Below are 16,413 nucleotides of genomic sequence, written 5' to 3'. Positions count from 1 at the left end.
TTATACAATATTAAGGCGACAGTAGTTTACCGATGTTCAAATCTCGTAAATACATTGTATATTGTAATACCGGTACATGTATTTGATAAGACGTGCCTAAATGTTTTGTAATACCATAATAATTTAGTTCAGTGCATCTTTCTGGATAACTTTATTCAAGTGTTTTTACTTTGAAGTATCGCAATAAAAGAGAAAGGGGTTTAGTTCTAACAAAACTATACTGCTCCCATTGAATCTAGCAGGGCATTGTCGCTGTCTCTTCATGTTGTTTCAGAACTTAGTATTGGTATTGTTATCAGACATTTTTACATCCTTATTACTTTCAGCAAAACTGATACACAATTTTATCAAATCGAGGAAAATAAACTTTTTCAAGATTTAATAAGTTTAGATATTCACCTTTTAATGTAAGACATAACTGTATTATTCAACTGAAACTAATATGAAGTTATGCTACCTTTTTTGCATTTGTTTTTTTTTTAAAGGATGTTCTATGTCTAAATCAGAACTGCAACCGAAAATGTGGTCATTGTCATTTTCATCTGACGATAATCGACAATTCTTCGACATGCAAATAGCGCGAATGAATATAAATGCTTATTTTTTACTTTGATATATTCACAAATAGTTATTTTACCTACTTAGTTTATCGAAAAATGGGTTATTGTGTTGAAAGAAAGAAACATATGTTGTATTATCTTCTTTTTTATTGGTTAATATAGTATAGTATAATAATATCAACTAACATCTATATTCGGGGACAAGTTACAACTTGTCGTACTGTGCTGGAACGTTCCCTTTTACTGAAAACTATATTTTGACCTCTAAATGTCTATTTCAGTTAATGCGTGTTAATAGGGGGCTACCGTTTTAGAATAACGCATCCACAAAGAACTCATTTGAATTGTCATATTAATGTTTTTATTTTTATTTTAACCTTATTTATAAATTTTTGGTGATTTTTCTTATTTTTACATTTTAAAACAAACCAGAGATGATAAAACAAAAATGTAATATGATTCCCGTGCACACAACACGTGTAGTTGTTTGGAAAGCCAAAAAAGGAAACTTTAGCGAGCATGAAAATCAAAAAGGCCTAAACAAAACAGCAAAATAGTTACGTTAAGGGGTGCCATTGACAGAAACGTTCTTATTATATTCTTTTGAGAAATATCTACATGTTTAAACACCATAAAGTTGCTGGAAATTTCAAATGTTGAAACATCTCATTTCAACACTTATACGATTTTCTACATAAAACGCTGTAAACCTTAAGATAAGGCAACAGAATATTAAAAATTATAATGTTCCAGAACTGATTTTGTTTACAATTTAGTAAATAGAATAATCGTCAAGCTGTCAGAATAAGTTAATTTACGTTGATTTTAATGTTAAATAAATCAACAGGTAGTTTAGAGAAATATATGCAAAAATAATAACGCATTATAAAATGTTTAAATCCCTGTTTATGTGTTCTTGTTTATTGTTACCCGTCTCAATATACCAACTATTAAAGATAACAACACAACCGTTACGGTTTTAAATTCGCCCAGTTCTGCGAAATAAAGAAGGAAGTAAGGCCGGCGACAGGAAATTTCAAACAGGTAAAAATTAATTTTTCAGTCCTGTTGTCAGTTTATTTTAAGTTATTTCCATTTTTTATGTTTTTAATTTCTTCAACGAGAATTGGAAAACTAGTGATTTAAAATAAAAGACTGCTATCATATTATGCAAATGATATTGTTTTAGAAATTTAGCCCAAAAGATACATAAACTATCCTTTTTGACCCGACAGAAAGGTATGTTCAATATATATTTGCAAAGTATTTTGAAAATAGAAAACATATGTTTTTCATGAAAAAAGTATGTATGGAAAAACAATGATCAGACTAAGCAACAAACTAGCAAGCTAGACGCTATATGGTGAATAATAATCCAAAGCTTAAATTTTCATGTATTTAAAATAATAAGTTAACTCGGAAATTATTTTTTTTTATTAAGATTAGTTTTTTAACTGAAAAAAAAACCCCAGAAATTCATCGTACATTTGATTTTGAACTAGAATCGTCCGCCGCAATTAAGAGTTGCACCAGTTTATAGTATGGTGATGTCGGTCGGGCGTTCGATTTTGTAGGGAAAAGTCGCTACCTTTTTTAATAGGGTTTTCCGAAGGAAAATTCCGGTAATTTAAATGGTGAAGTACTACGGGCGGCTGGCTCCTAGCAGTATCCGATATGAACTCTACAAACGGTGCTTTTTAAATTTTTATATGTTGAAACTATGACAAAATGGAGGTCTAATTCGAAATTGACAATTTTCACTTTTACTGTTCAGGAAATATAGTCTTTGATATTTTGGAAAATGGCACATTATGTTTTTTCCGTGCTACAACTTACAGCCATTCAAACTAATGTTTTTCAAATTATTATATTTTGTTACTGATAACAAAATGGAGGTCAAGTTTGATATTGACAATTTTTACTTCTGTTGTTCAGGAGTAATGGACCTTGATATATTGGAAAATGGAACCTTATAGGCAAAATAGAAGTCAAGCTCGATATTGACGATTTTCACTTTTACTGTTCAGGAGTTATGATCCTTACATCTTTGAAAATGCCACTTTATGTCGTTTCTTATGCAATAATGTATGTACCACTCAACCAATGCTTTTAAAATTTAAAATATGTTGTTATAATTACTGATGACAAAATGCAGGTCAAGTTTTATATAAACCATTTCACTTGTACCGTTCAGGAGTTATGGTCCTGATATATTGGAAAATTGCACTTTATGTTGTTTCCGTGCAATAACTTATGAACTGTTCAACCAATGCTCTTCAAATTTTAATATTTAGTTAGTGATGACAAAATAAAGGTCAAGATCTATATTGACGATTTTCACTTTTGCCATTCAGGAGTAATGGTCCTTGATAGATTGAAAATGGAATTGTATGTGGTTTCCGTGCAATTACTTATGAACCGTTCAACCAAATTGAAGAATGCTCTTAAAATTTTAATTAGCTGTAAATGATGACAAAATGGTGGTCAAGATCGATATCATTTTCGAGATTTCAAAACTTTTTCAGCAAAATTTTCAAAAGTCGGTAACAATTTGGTGCAATTACCTTCTCCTGTGATTTTTTTTAAACCAGATTCTTAAATTTTTACACACCTATTATGCATCTGTTATTATAGCTTTATTCAAAGATGTTACACCATTTTTACATTCTCTATTTCCACATTTTTTTCAGATCTTCATTAATGACCATTCTCCATTGTTTAAGAAACATTATGTTCAACTCTGTTATTTGAGTTTTTGATTCATTTTTTGAATATTTTGTTCTATAAACAAACACAATAGTTCAATAATTCTGAATCGTACTGAAAATACAGGAAAGGCATTTCAACAAGTATCAAACTCACTGAAATTATATTCAATAAAATATTCTTCAATTAAATTTACTAAGAGACGAGTTCAACTTAACTATTAAGAATTCTGATAATATCTTCCGTGAAAGCAGCGACGCTCTACCAGACCCCATGATCAGAAACGTGAATAAGCTCTAGAGTATCATATCAAATGGGAGATATATATATTTCATATAAAGGTGCTGCTGAAATGACTAATATAGCCGTATATTAGCTATACTATACATAACCTATCTACACTTATCATTTAGACTATTAGCTAACTATCAACACTTGTCATTCATGATCTAAAGGAATTGAATACACAGGTAATGCATTTAAATCATTGAATATTTATTTATTTATATAGTGCACTAAGATTTTACATATGAATAGGCTGAATGATATATTTCATTTGTGGCTCAAATGATACTAGTTATTTAGCAAAATAGTTACGATAACGTAGCATTGGCCCAAATGAGTTGTGGCACAAACGGATTTCTCCCTTATTGTGTGAGTTACAATTATCATACATGCCATTGTACATAGCTCTAACAAGACAGTTTCTCGTCCGTAATAAATGGATCCAATATTTTATTATTTTTCATTTACGAGATGAAAATAAAGGAAATATTCCCAACTCAGAATTAATCATTGCTGTAGGAGTAGAAATCCGTTTCCGCCAAAAATGCGTTTTCTGCGCTACAAGAACAAGTCAACATGGTTGAATAATGCTAAATTTAGGTTATTTAACTTAGCTTTTGGATATATTTCGTCAAAATATTTCAAACAGCTTAACAGCTAATGGTATAACATACGAACTTAAAGTTTGAAGACATCAATAAGCATACAGCGATCATTTCTAAATATACATTATTAGTAAGCAAATACATTTTAACCTTTCAATAATTTAAATAAAATAACGAGTGAGGTATTCATAATAAAACAGACAATAATGTTGGCTGTCATGGTATTGTTAGAATATTTGATAAGAATTTGAACAATTCAAAAACTTAGAAATCAACTGCTCCGTATATATAAATTTTGGGTGAAGTATACAATTTATTTATAAAGCTATTAAATGATGACCTCAGTTTGTTTCTCTTAATTAGCTCCTTAAAGATCACAATGTAAGCAAAGTATTTTTAATGCAACACTATAGAATAAAGGGCGTACAATTCAGTTTTGAGCCCACGGTGATTTTTTGACGAAATTTACATACAAGCTTTTTTTCACCAAGGTAGTTCAAATATGCAATTAACAAGTATACTTCATGTGCTACTTTTAGAGATAAATGGAGTAGATATGTACCCAAAATGTCGTTTTTGGACAGACATATCTAACTTATTTGTTTCAATGATAAACATAGCGGATTTTTTTAATATAACTTTTTAACGTTAGCATGCTCTAAATTTGTGAAACAATTCTTTGAAAAAAAACCAACATTTTTGTTAATTTTTATGCCCCATCTAGGGGTATTATGTTTTTCGGTCTATGCGTCCGTTCGTTCGTCCGTCCGTTCGTCCGTTCGTTCGTCCGTCTGTTCCGCTTCAGGTTAAAGTTTTTGGTCAAGGTAGCTTTTGATGAAGCTGAAGTCCAATCAACATGAAACTTTTTACACATATTCCCTATGATATGATCTTTCTAATTTTAGTGCCAAATTAGTGTTTTGACCCCAATTTCACGGTCCACTGAACACAGAAAACGATAGCGCGAGTAGGGCATCCGTGTACTATGGACACATTCTTGTTTTGCTTAAAAAAAACGGTATGTTTTGCTTCATATATTTATCTAATTTAAAAAAAATATAAAAATTGTGATTTGTTGATAATACTTGGTACAAATAATCTTTGTACATAGTAAAGCCAAATGTTATTTTAAAAAAGAGGAGTCGGTGTACTTGTTTTCAAGGTAAATGATTGAAATCAGTCGAAACATGATCTTTTCCTTATATGTCACATTTTGATGTCCCGAAAAATACCATTTCACGTTAGCGACATCATTACCTTCCCTGTAACTGTATCGTTCACTCGAGAATAAAAGAGAATATAAAAATGGGTCTCAAGAAAAACTAAAAATAACGTCTATCTTACATGGGGAGCAGATTGTGCCCACCTTTCAGGAGCACCTGTGATCGAATAGTCTTTTGTAGACTATTGTTTGTATTATAGTCTTTTTCGTTTTTTCGAATGGTTTTGTCTGTCTCTCCGACTTGTGAGTTTCTATTGTCCCTTTGGAAAATTGTATCTTCCACCTCTTTATGAAACGTACTGTTTCTTGTCTTTGGATAAATGAACTTATATTATTTAGATATTAGTTTGACTTCTCTGTACCCAGATTTTAATGTGTGTTTGGGATAACATGTTTATGATATCATAAGTCAGGGCATGAATAGATATATATTGGAGTGGAAATTGTTGGTATCAAATGAACTCCACTCGACGTGAGACCGCACCAAATTGTTTAAAGGCACTTTAAATGCATAGACATAAACGTAGTATCTGTGAATTTGTTTAGCTGGTCTTTTTGTTTCGTTATGATTCTTGATTGTTCAATATTCCAATTATGTACGTTTAACTATAACTCTCAAGATAAATTGTTCTCGACTCCCTCCGTTTTTGGCTAAAAAGTGGCGTTATTAAAACACAAAATGCTAACTTAGCATCATCATTCACATCACATTGTACTCTGGTATGATTATTTAGGGACGATTAAGATTAGAACATACGTATATAAGTATGTAAAGAATCAGGGTAAGCAGGCCCAAAGACAATTTTTATAGGGCATACATGAAAATATCTGCATCAAATAAATATAGGGGATTGATTGCTTAAATAACTAGTGTAGCCCGTCATATTAGTAAATCGTCAGTAGTTATCTTTAGTTATATCTTTTTTTTTCAAGTAGGATGTTAAACTAGCTATAAAACCAAGTTTTTAGCCATATTTTTTAATGGAAAATGCATGACCAAGTCAGGAGTATGACAGTTGTTTTCCATTGGTTGATAAAGTCTAACATTTGATTTTGTCAGTTGTTATGCATGGACTTCCCCTTTTTTGAATTTGTCTTGGAGTTCGGTATTTTTGTTATATTTTGTTATGACTGTTTATCATTTTGATTTGAATTAATAATTACTTATTTTTTTAGAGGTTAAAATTCATTAATCTGGACGGACAAAAGTGAAAATCGAAAAAAGTATGCAAACTTCTACCACCATTCTTGATAATTTTGTTTGAAGCAAAAAACACAAGGCATAAAAACTCTAAACAGTTCTAATGTATAAATATATCTAACTTAATAGATCTACTTTATTGAATATTTTCCCTAGATATTCAATAACTAATATACAGGGATACTTAAGCGAAGCTGTAGATTAAGTAAATTGTTAACAGCAAAGGTGGAATAAAATTGATTAATTGTGTTAAAAAGACACAAGGCATACACAATTAGTGCTCATTAAGTGAAATGTTACTTGTTTTTTTTTCTCCTGCATATTTACCTCCGTCCAGAATAATGAGTCTCTAACCCTCGAAAAAAAATCATATTGCTATGATGATATCCAGATTAAATTAGACATTACTCTGGAAATCCCTAAAAATCGTCTTAACTTAAACAAACAGTCAGACATTATTTCTTAATGATTGGAAATCACTCAGACATGCTTCAATAAGTGCACGACATTGGAAAAAGTTATTATTTTTCGAAGGTCAAAGTCTTTTTTATTATGGACCAACAAATGGGAAAATTAACTGCACTTATTTGAAAGATGACTTAATCATTTTGACCTGAGAGGTAGATTGTTTAATTTCTATTGATTAAAATCATATAAGTCTGAAACGACAAAAGTAAAAATCGTCAAAAGGTATGCACAACTTCCGACCGCCATTCTTAATAATTTGGTTTGAAGTAAATAACACAAGGCATCCATGAGTTAATGCGCATCAAGTAAAAATAACGTTTTATTCTCTCTGTAAGCTCTAAGTCTCATTAATCTGGAACAACAAAAGTGAAAATCGTCATAACATATACAAACAGTCACGAAGGATGCCACTAGTGGAACTGCTTATCATTCCTTTATCGTGTTCTTCACCAGAGAGGTTTGTTGTGCTCAATGACATCTGTAATGTTGAGTGTAGTCTTCTCTGCCTTTCTTGTTGTCCCTTTTACCTGTAGCAATGGTGCTGTATGTCAGTCGATTTCAATTTTGATTGTCCCATTGATACAATCTTACTTTAGGCCATTGTAATGTTCTGTTAAAAATACTTTTTCGATAATTTTAGCTCAAATAATATAAGTCCATTTATTTCAAACTTTAGTATTTGGTAAAAATCTATATATTTTAGTAAGCGCTTTTACTGCAATACTGCAATACTGCAATACTCCATATTCTAACATTTTGTAATTTGACTATCAAACCTTTCAATTTAAAAACTATATATTGAAAAAGTAATTTCCTGCACTGTAGATCATAGTAATAAATAGAGAATATCATCTGGCTTTTTCAATATCACATCCTTATCAACCTGAGACACTAATATAACATAAAGAGCTCAGCTATCTTTTTATTACAAACATTATTTTCCAAATATATAAAGTTACTTGTTTTATTTATTACAAAGAGGGTATAAATAAAGCACAATGTAAAAACAAATAATATAAAGCACTATATGCATAATGTTCTTATCATAAACGTCACACAACAATACACTTGAAGACTCACAAACAATAGATTTACATGGTCACAAATCACAAAATATGATTCACAAATTCATTCAGTTCAAATGGAGTAGATAAAATGATGCGTCAGAGTAGTCTTTTGAGTCCCTCTTTGAATCATTCTTTCAGTAGCTGAAGTTTTGAGTTTATCACTCTGTATCGGCGTCCTATTGGTGGTCGAGCTCTTCCTGCTGCACACTTGATGAGGTGCATTCTGTTACTGCCTTAGTGTTCTTCAGAAGTTCGATGATCACTTAGATATATGGGTGGCAAAAATGCCAGCTAGGATGCAGAATACGGTTTACATTATGTCAATTATAAAGCTTGGCTACTGAACAGTTGCATTTATTTGTTAAAGTTTATTATTTGTCCTATATCAAAATTTAAGAACGAAGTAATTACCTTGTAATACATTTTGACAGTGTCTCATAAGTCAAATAGGTTGGATAATGATTATTCTAAATACTGCGTATGTTTAATTGTATATTGTTCAACTGTCAATCAATACGTGACACTTTAATAAAATAATTTATTATTACAAAACAATAACAATAAATAAGGCAAATAAATAAAAGATTTTTTTTATTACATTATTTTATTTTTCAAGTTCATTCCTGGCAAACTTTATGAAATATTTCCAAAAATTGCACTTATTTTATTTTCAATCTTCACTTTTTAATTTTTATATTTTTCAGAATATTAACAACAATTTTATAACTGTGTTGATATTTTGTCAAAATAATAAATAATTCTGTATATTTGCGCTTCCATTATGAGAAAATTTCGGCTTTTTCTACAGACATTTGCGCTTTAGTAACAACACATTTAACATATCTAATGTTGGTGTAGTTGGCGGATGCTTTTCAAGGATACTTCAAATAGACAAAAAAAATAAAGGATGTGTTGAGTTAAAAATATATATATAAAGGATATAGGTTAAACAAAAATAGAAACAAGGTCCTGGGTTCTAATGACGGAATCTTTTGTCAACATGCTTGTGTCAGATAAAAACGAAAACGCTTCAAAAAGGAAGGGAAATAAATTCCTTATAACAACCATAACTCTTTTAAAGAAAGGTCAGCATGAACAACCGTTGGTTTAAAAATCTAATTTTGGTCATTACATATTGAAAAATGCGAATAAAAAAAACGTTGTAATATACATCTATTTTTTCTCACCATTCCAAATTAGATAAACTCAATATACATTACATAATGCATACGAATAATATACAATAGACATTTACATATCAGTCATCTCAGGATTGTATTTCTTTTTATATTAGTTTTCACATTGCAGGAAAAATATGGCACAGGTAAGTTGAATCACTTTTCTTTAAAACACATTATTGTCATATTTAACCACACACTATCAAAATAGGAGAGAGAGAGAGAGAGAGAGAGAGAGAGAGAGAGAGAGAGAGAGATTTGGCAATAAATGACCTTTAGTTGTCTTTTGATTTGTTATATCGTTAAAAATTCATATTTACGTACATTTTAGTTGTAGATTAGTCGGTCACAATTTCATTAACTAATGTAAGGGAGATCAAAAGTGTACAAGGACATGACAGAGAAACGAAGAAACCTAGACAAAAAATAAATACATGATATAATTTTTTTAAACTCTCGTCTAAGATTAATTGAAAACTGTAAAGTTTAAATTGATCGAAATCTTGAAAACTCCTGATCGTCACAATTGTCCTAGTTCTAGAGCAAACATTTCTGTTACCATCATCATAGTTCTGGACTGATACTATGCCCAGTAGGATCAGAGTTCAAGATCATTTATAAGATTGGAGTTCTATACCCTTACTTGAGTACAGTCCTACACCATTAGCATGATAAGACTTCTAGATCGTTATAAAGTTCTATATAAAAATAAGGAGATGTGGTATGATTGCCAATGAGACAACTATCCACCAAAGTCCAAATGAAGTGGATGTAAGTAGACTCTTTTAGATAATTACTTTGATGAGAATTTAACTGTTTATATGATCAGAGAATTCAACATTTGTTTAAAGGGCCATTATCTACGAATTAGACACAAAATGCGTGTTTGTGTTTCTTATAAACATTTATGAAAGCTGACTATAGAAATAATATTTCGCTATTAACAGTTAGTTTGGTTCAATTTCTTCAAAATAAGCAACAACAAAAAACATGGCTGATGTATTTTTGGCTTGCAAGTCAATAATTCAACTCATTTGAATCCTTATCCATGCAACCTTCAATTTTATCTCTAGTGGATGGGTTGCGCAGTGTTCAGCATGTGGTTCATTCATTAAAAAGAAAATTGAAACAAGAGAGACACCAGGAATAACCATTTCGTTGGCTCGTCCGACCAACACAAAAATATGACGATGATATGCAAATTTAATAAAAAATGGTGTCTAGTCCAAAATACGAACGAAATGCTGATACATTAAAACGAGTCCATGCATTGTTATTTGTTTCTTTTTTTACTTTCTGTAATTTGAATATACATTTTTAAAATAAAATAAAAAATAAAATAACATAAAATAATAGTATGTTATAAATCCAAAATGAGAATTTGGCTCAAATCATTGAATATGAATTTGACAGTTAATGTCCCTTCAATCGGAATTCTGTATAAGTGTTTTGAATATTGCTTTGGTCAGGATTCAAGACCGTTAGTTTAATCAGGGATTAAAACTGTTTGCATGATCAGAATTCATTACCGTTACTTTGATATAGTCACAATTCCAGACTGTAGCTATAATCTGAGTTTCAAAAAAGCATCAATATGAATAGAGTTCTGGGCCATTAGCTTCATCAGAGTTCTAGATCGCTACTATGATTGGAGTTTTAAACAGCCAGTATGATCAGTGTTTAAGACAGTTATTATGAATAGTTTCTATACAATTTGTATAAAAAGAGTACTAGACCGTAACATTGTACAATGCACAGTTTTCAGTACTGTTACTATGATAAGTGTTCTGGACCGTTACCATAATCAGTGTTCTCGACTGTTACTCTTTCATCTTTCAATAGTATTAAAACTTTTGACTTTTCTACACTTTACACAAGTATTCCCCATTCCAAACTAATAGACAAATTGAAAGAGTTGGTCCTGCTTTGTTTCATAAAAAAGAATGGCCAACGTAGATACAAGTATCTTGTCTTAGGGAGGGATAAAACCTACTTTGTAAAAAATCACTCTGATTCAAACAACAAATTTTCTGAAACTGACATTATCAAGATGCTTGGTTTCTTAATTGACAACATATTTGTTACGTTTGGAGGACGTGTTTTTCAACGAACAATCGGCATTCCCATGGGAACAAACTGTGCCCATCTTCTTGCCGACTTGTTCCTTTATTCATATGAGGCTGACTTCATACAGGAACTTCTTAGGAAGAAAGAAAAGAAGTTAGCAGTATCCTTCAACTTTACTTTCCGCTATATAGATGATGTTCTCTCACTAAATAATTCAAAATTGGGTGACTATGTTGAACGCATCTATCCCATAGAACTTGAGATAAAGGATACAACAGATACAGTTAAGTCTGCCTCATATCTTGACTTACATCTAGAAATTGACAATGAGGGTCGGTTGTAAATAAAATTTTACGACAAAAGAGATGATTTCAGCTTCCCAATGGTGAACTTTCCATTTCTATGTAGCAACATTCCAGCAGCGCCTGCATACGGAGTATATATCTCCCAGTTGATACGATATTCCAGGGCTTGTATTTCCTATTATAATTTCCGTGATAGAGGGTTGCTGCTCACAAGGAAGTTATTAAACCAAGAGTTCCAATTGGTGAAGTTGAAATCATCCCTTCGTAAGTTTTACGGACGCCATCACGAGTTGGTTGACCGTTATGGTATCCGTTTCACAGATGATAACGGCTATGTTCCTAATGTCCTAACTACAATCCCGTCCCCTTTTCTCGATTGTGACCTACCGAATAGACGTATTACCGAGTTTGTACTAACATGAAAAACACGACGGGGGTCACATGTGGAGCAGGATCTGCTTTCCCTTCCGGAGTACCTGAGATCACCCCCAGATTTTGGTGGGGTTTGTGTTGCTCAGTCTTTAGTTTTCTATGTTGTGTTTTATGTACTATTGTTTGTCTGTTGGTCTTTTTTTTTAGCCACGGCGTTGTCAGTCTATTTTCGACTTATGAGTTTGAATGTCCCTCTGGTATCTTTCGCCTCTCTTTTACTGAAATCAGACGAGTGTTTTGGACAGTTACTATAATCAGTGTTGTTGACCGTTACTATACCATTGTTCATGACCGTATGTAAGATCATTGTTCTAGACCGTTATTATACCATTGTTCTGGACAATTAATTACATCAGTGTTCGAGATCGTTACTATGCTCTGCTTCTGCTTTCTGCCAGATAATGGCCCCAATCAACGAACGAACGAACTCTGTGGCCGGATCTTTACTATTATCAGTATTATGGACAGATACTGTAATCAGTGTTCTGAAGCGTTACTATAATTAGTGTTTTGGACCGTTTCTTTGATCAGGTTTCTGGATCGTTAACTTTATCAGTGTTTTGGACCGTTACGATGAACGGTATCTGAACTGTTACAGTAACTATTACCAGTGTTTTGTTCCATTACTGTGATCAGTGTTCTGGACCTTTACCACACCACCAAAATGATATACATGTGTATCGAAATGTTTATACCCGATTTTCAATATTATTCCCTTTTAACATTGTAACAATTTTCTGGTTACATCAGGTACCGATGTTATATACAAATCTAATTTACGTCATCGTATGTTTTTTTCAAGCTGTACGGTCATTTTTTTATAACTCGTTAGAAGTATTGTTTGAGAGCAGGATCTGCCCCATTTCACGAGAGATCATGCATCCGATTGATTATCAAAATATTCTCATAGAACAACTGCAAGTCAAATGTTTAACAGTGATGTAAATTATATATTTGTATAATTGGAATGAATAGAAAACTAAATTATATGACATATAATATTAATCATTTCTAGATTTTTAAAACAATAAGTATTAATGTATGTACATGTAACTATCAAGTATGTAATTTGTTTTCTCATTAGCTTCCAGGTCAGTATCCGCCTGCAGGTGACCAGCCACCTCCTTATCAACCGGGACAACCACCACCACCGCCTCCCCAAGGTGGATATGCGCCACATCCACATGCTGGCTATCCACCACATCCTCATGCTGGCTATGCACCCCATCCAGGGTATGGTCCACCACCACCACAGCAACAGCAGCAGCAACAGTCTGTTGTTGTCATTAATCAGAATCGTCCAGAAGTTGTAACTGTAAAGGAAGACAAAGGGTATAAAGAATGAGTTAATGCATCTCTACTTACGCATGACAGTTGTTTTAAATTCATATTCACCCCTTGCTGCAAAGAGTAAATTACCGCAAATATGCGATTATCGTTTAAAGTCACATCTGTGTGAGAAACTTTAACGTTAGTATGAATAAAGATTCATATAGGATTAAGCACCTTTTTATAGAGATTCAGTGTACACATCAAAAACAGTTGGAAAGCAGGTCATGGTTTGACCTCCAGTCTATCAGCAACAACAGAGTTACATGACCACGAAAATTCAGTAAAACTACGGAGGAGCCAAACATTAGTTTTTCTCATTTATATAGCACCGTCATTATAAAAAACTTAAAGCTCAAAATATTCTTACGCATAAATGATTTCCTAACTCGTCAATAAATAGTTTCGAGGAAACTAAAAATAAAGGGCTGAATTTAGATTTAATAAAGCGTTTCATTAAGTTTAACACTTGGTATGAAAATCCAGCAATAGATATAAAATAAGGTAATGTGGTATGATTGCCAACGGAACAACTATCCATCCAAGTGGCTGTAAGCAATTATAGGCAACCTTTCGGCCTTCAACAATAAAAAAACCTCATACCGTATAGTCGGCTATAAAAGGCCCCGAAGTGACAAATATGAAACAATTCAATAGAGAAAACTAACGGCTTCATTTATAACAAAACAATTTACGAAAAACAAATATGACAGACCTGAACTAACGACAACCACTGAACTACAGGCTCCTGACTTGGGACAGGCAAATAAAGAATGTAGCGGGGTTAAACATGTTAGTGAGCGTTCAACCCTCTCCCAAATCTTGGACAGTGGTGTTACAGCACAACATAAGTACAAACTATAAAAATCAGTTGAAAATGGCTTAATTCATTAGATCGATACAAAGCAGAAACACATCTAACAAAAACACAGACCGGACGTGGAAGGGTATTTATACATCCCTAACAACAAAAGACACAAAACACAGATCTGAGAGTACTGGCATTTACTGACATCTAGTTCAAAGCCAATAACAACTAATAAAACACATCATGTATCTATATTAATAAATCATTCAGAATATATCCAACATCTAATGGATTTAGTGTAAAGAAGTCATTCTAAGTCAGAGAAAAACATGACATTAGACTTTCGGACACGAAGCGGTGGTTTTCTTGCCGATTTGTGTACAAGTGATTATCTCCCCAGATTATCCCAGTGAAATGTGAAAAGCCAGCAAAATTAATAGAAAAGAGCTTACATAACAAAAATCAAGTAGAAAATAAATGAAATTCACTCTACAACTATGTATTCTAAAAAATACGAGATATCACCCTACTTTTCAGAGAACTAAAGAACAAGATTAAAAGACAGTAAATGAATTCATTTAAATAAGCTGTCACTGGTGATATTTCCACAGCAATATTTATATTTGAATATGCAATAAAACACACTTCAAACAATTAAAATCCTTCTGAAATACTTTTGATCATTTACATTTTTCATTCTAACCTAGAGTCACATTTATTTCTAACCATACAATCATTAGATTCAATCAAAGTAACACCATGACAAGTTAAAAAATAAGTTAAAACGCCTGTTTTGAGATTGATTTCGAGGACTTTTATTCGTCAACGATTATTGTAGCGACACCTAATATTGCCCCCGCTATTGTTGCTGATTGGTCTTGATGACAACGGACGTTTCCATGAGTTGCATTCCTAAAAAATCCTTATAAATTTCAAACCAAATATTCATAATTTTTAATGCGCCAAAATCATTCATAAAATTTCGCTAATTTTATGTTATTTTAGCTTTATAATTTTTTTAAAGTTCTAATGCAAAGGATCCTTTCTGTTATGCATTAGAATAGAACAAACAGTCTGTAGTTTTTTTTTTTCAATTTCAATTTTCTTGGAACCAGAGGATCACATGCAATTGTATCGCGTATGAATAGGTCACAGTGAAATCGACATAGTATTAACATAGGTAACGAAAATAGCTTCGGCAATAGGATCTATCGAAGCAAAGGGACACATTTTAACTGACCAATCGCATTCAAGTATTTTTAGATATCAAAATCATTTAGGCTTGATTAATTAACGAGTTATAGGTTTTAATCATCACGTAAACAGCAGCTACTTGACAGATGATAAAGTATAATATATGTCAGACTTGACGTTTCATGTCATAATGTATACCCTTAAACAAAATATTCATATAAATTTAATGCACAATCATATTTAAAAAATCAAAAAAATATTCTTGTCTGATTTGAAATCATCATAATTTACAATTTAATTGGTCAGATTGTTTTGAATGGATGTTTTTTTTTGTGAATTCATAATTTGGAAGTTTTTGGTTGCTGTTATTACCACGTTATATACATACTGGAAGTTTAAAATTGATATTTGTCTTTGACGTTCTGATAGTTCTGTATTGCTTGATTGAAAACAACACTGACCAGTTGCATTATAATTTTTCTTTGGTTTGTATGGATTTATCACCCCAGATTGTTTTTGGGGTTCGTGTTGTCCAGTTTCTAGTTTTCTGTGTTGTGTTTTGTATTTTGTTGTTTGACTTTTTTAGCCATGACTTTGTCAGTTTATTTACCCTTTGGTATCTTTCGCCTCTCTTTTGTAAGGATTTATATGTCCAAAAACTCATATTGACTTCTACAAATATACAATATACCTGATTTGTCTTTATTTATTATATAACAGATGTATGCCTGATACTACTGACTGGAAATGGTGGAATTGGCTGTTAGCTGTTTTAGCCGTCATATTGTTAGGACCAATCGTATTGGCTATTGCTGTAAGTGTTAATTAACATATCAAATGGCGAACTAGGACGTCTCAAGGGTTATCAAGGTCATATATTGCTACATAGAACACTTAACACTCGGGTTGTGTGTTCCATTAAATACCCTACGGGAAACACCTGATTTGACTTATGTACAGCCAGAAGGTAATTATTACTTCAAGAA

The 16,413-nt window shown here is 32.0% G+C and overlaps 1 protein-coding gene across 4 annotated transcripts in view; it reads left to right on the top strand.

Annotated features, from left to right (window-relative positions):
* Positions 1-16,413, top strand: part of LOC127737767 (proline-rich protein HaeIII subfamily 1-like) — a 28,009-nt gene that overhangs the window by 4,038 nt on the left and 7,558 nt on the right. For 3 of the 4 annotated variants that reach the window (XM_052248672.1, XM_052248670.1, XM_052248671.1), the window contains exons 2-4: positions 9,423-9,438; positions 13,181-13,428; positions 16,148-16,241. In XM_052248672.1, coding sequence (XP_052104632.1) covers positions 9,430-9,438; positions 13,181-13,428; positions 16,148-16,241 — 351 coding nt within the window. In that variant the 5' untranslated portion in view covers positions 9,423-9,429. Of the gene's footprint in view, positions 1-1,490; positions 1,605-9,422; positions 9,439-13,180; positions 13,429-16,147; positions 16,242-16,413 lie in introns of those variants that run through there. The other variant, XM_052248669.1, reaches the window with a different exon arrangement.

This window comes from Mytilus californianus, unplaced genomic scaffold, assembly GCF_021869535.1.
Source record: "Mytilus californianus isolate M0D057914Y unplaced genomic scaffold, xbMytCali1.0.p SCAF_4, whole genome shotgun sequence".
NCBI lineage: Eukaryota > Metazoa > Mollusca > Bivalvia > Mytilida > Mytilidae > Mytilus > Mytilus californianus.
This window is presented reverse-complemented; position numbering and strand designations above follow the sequence as displayed.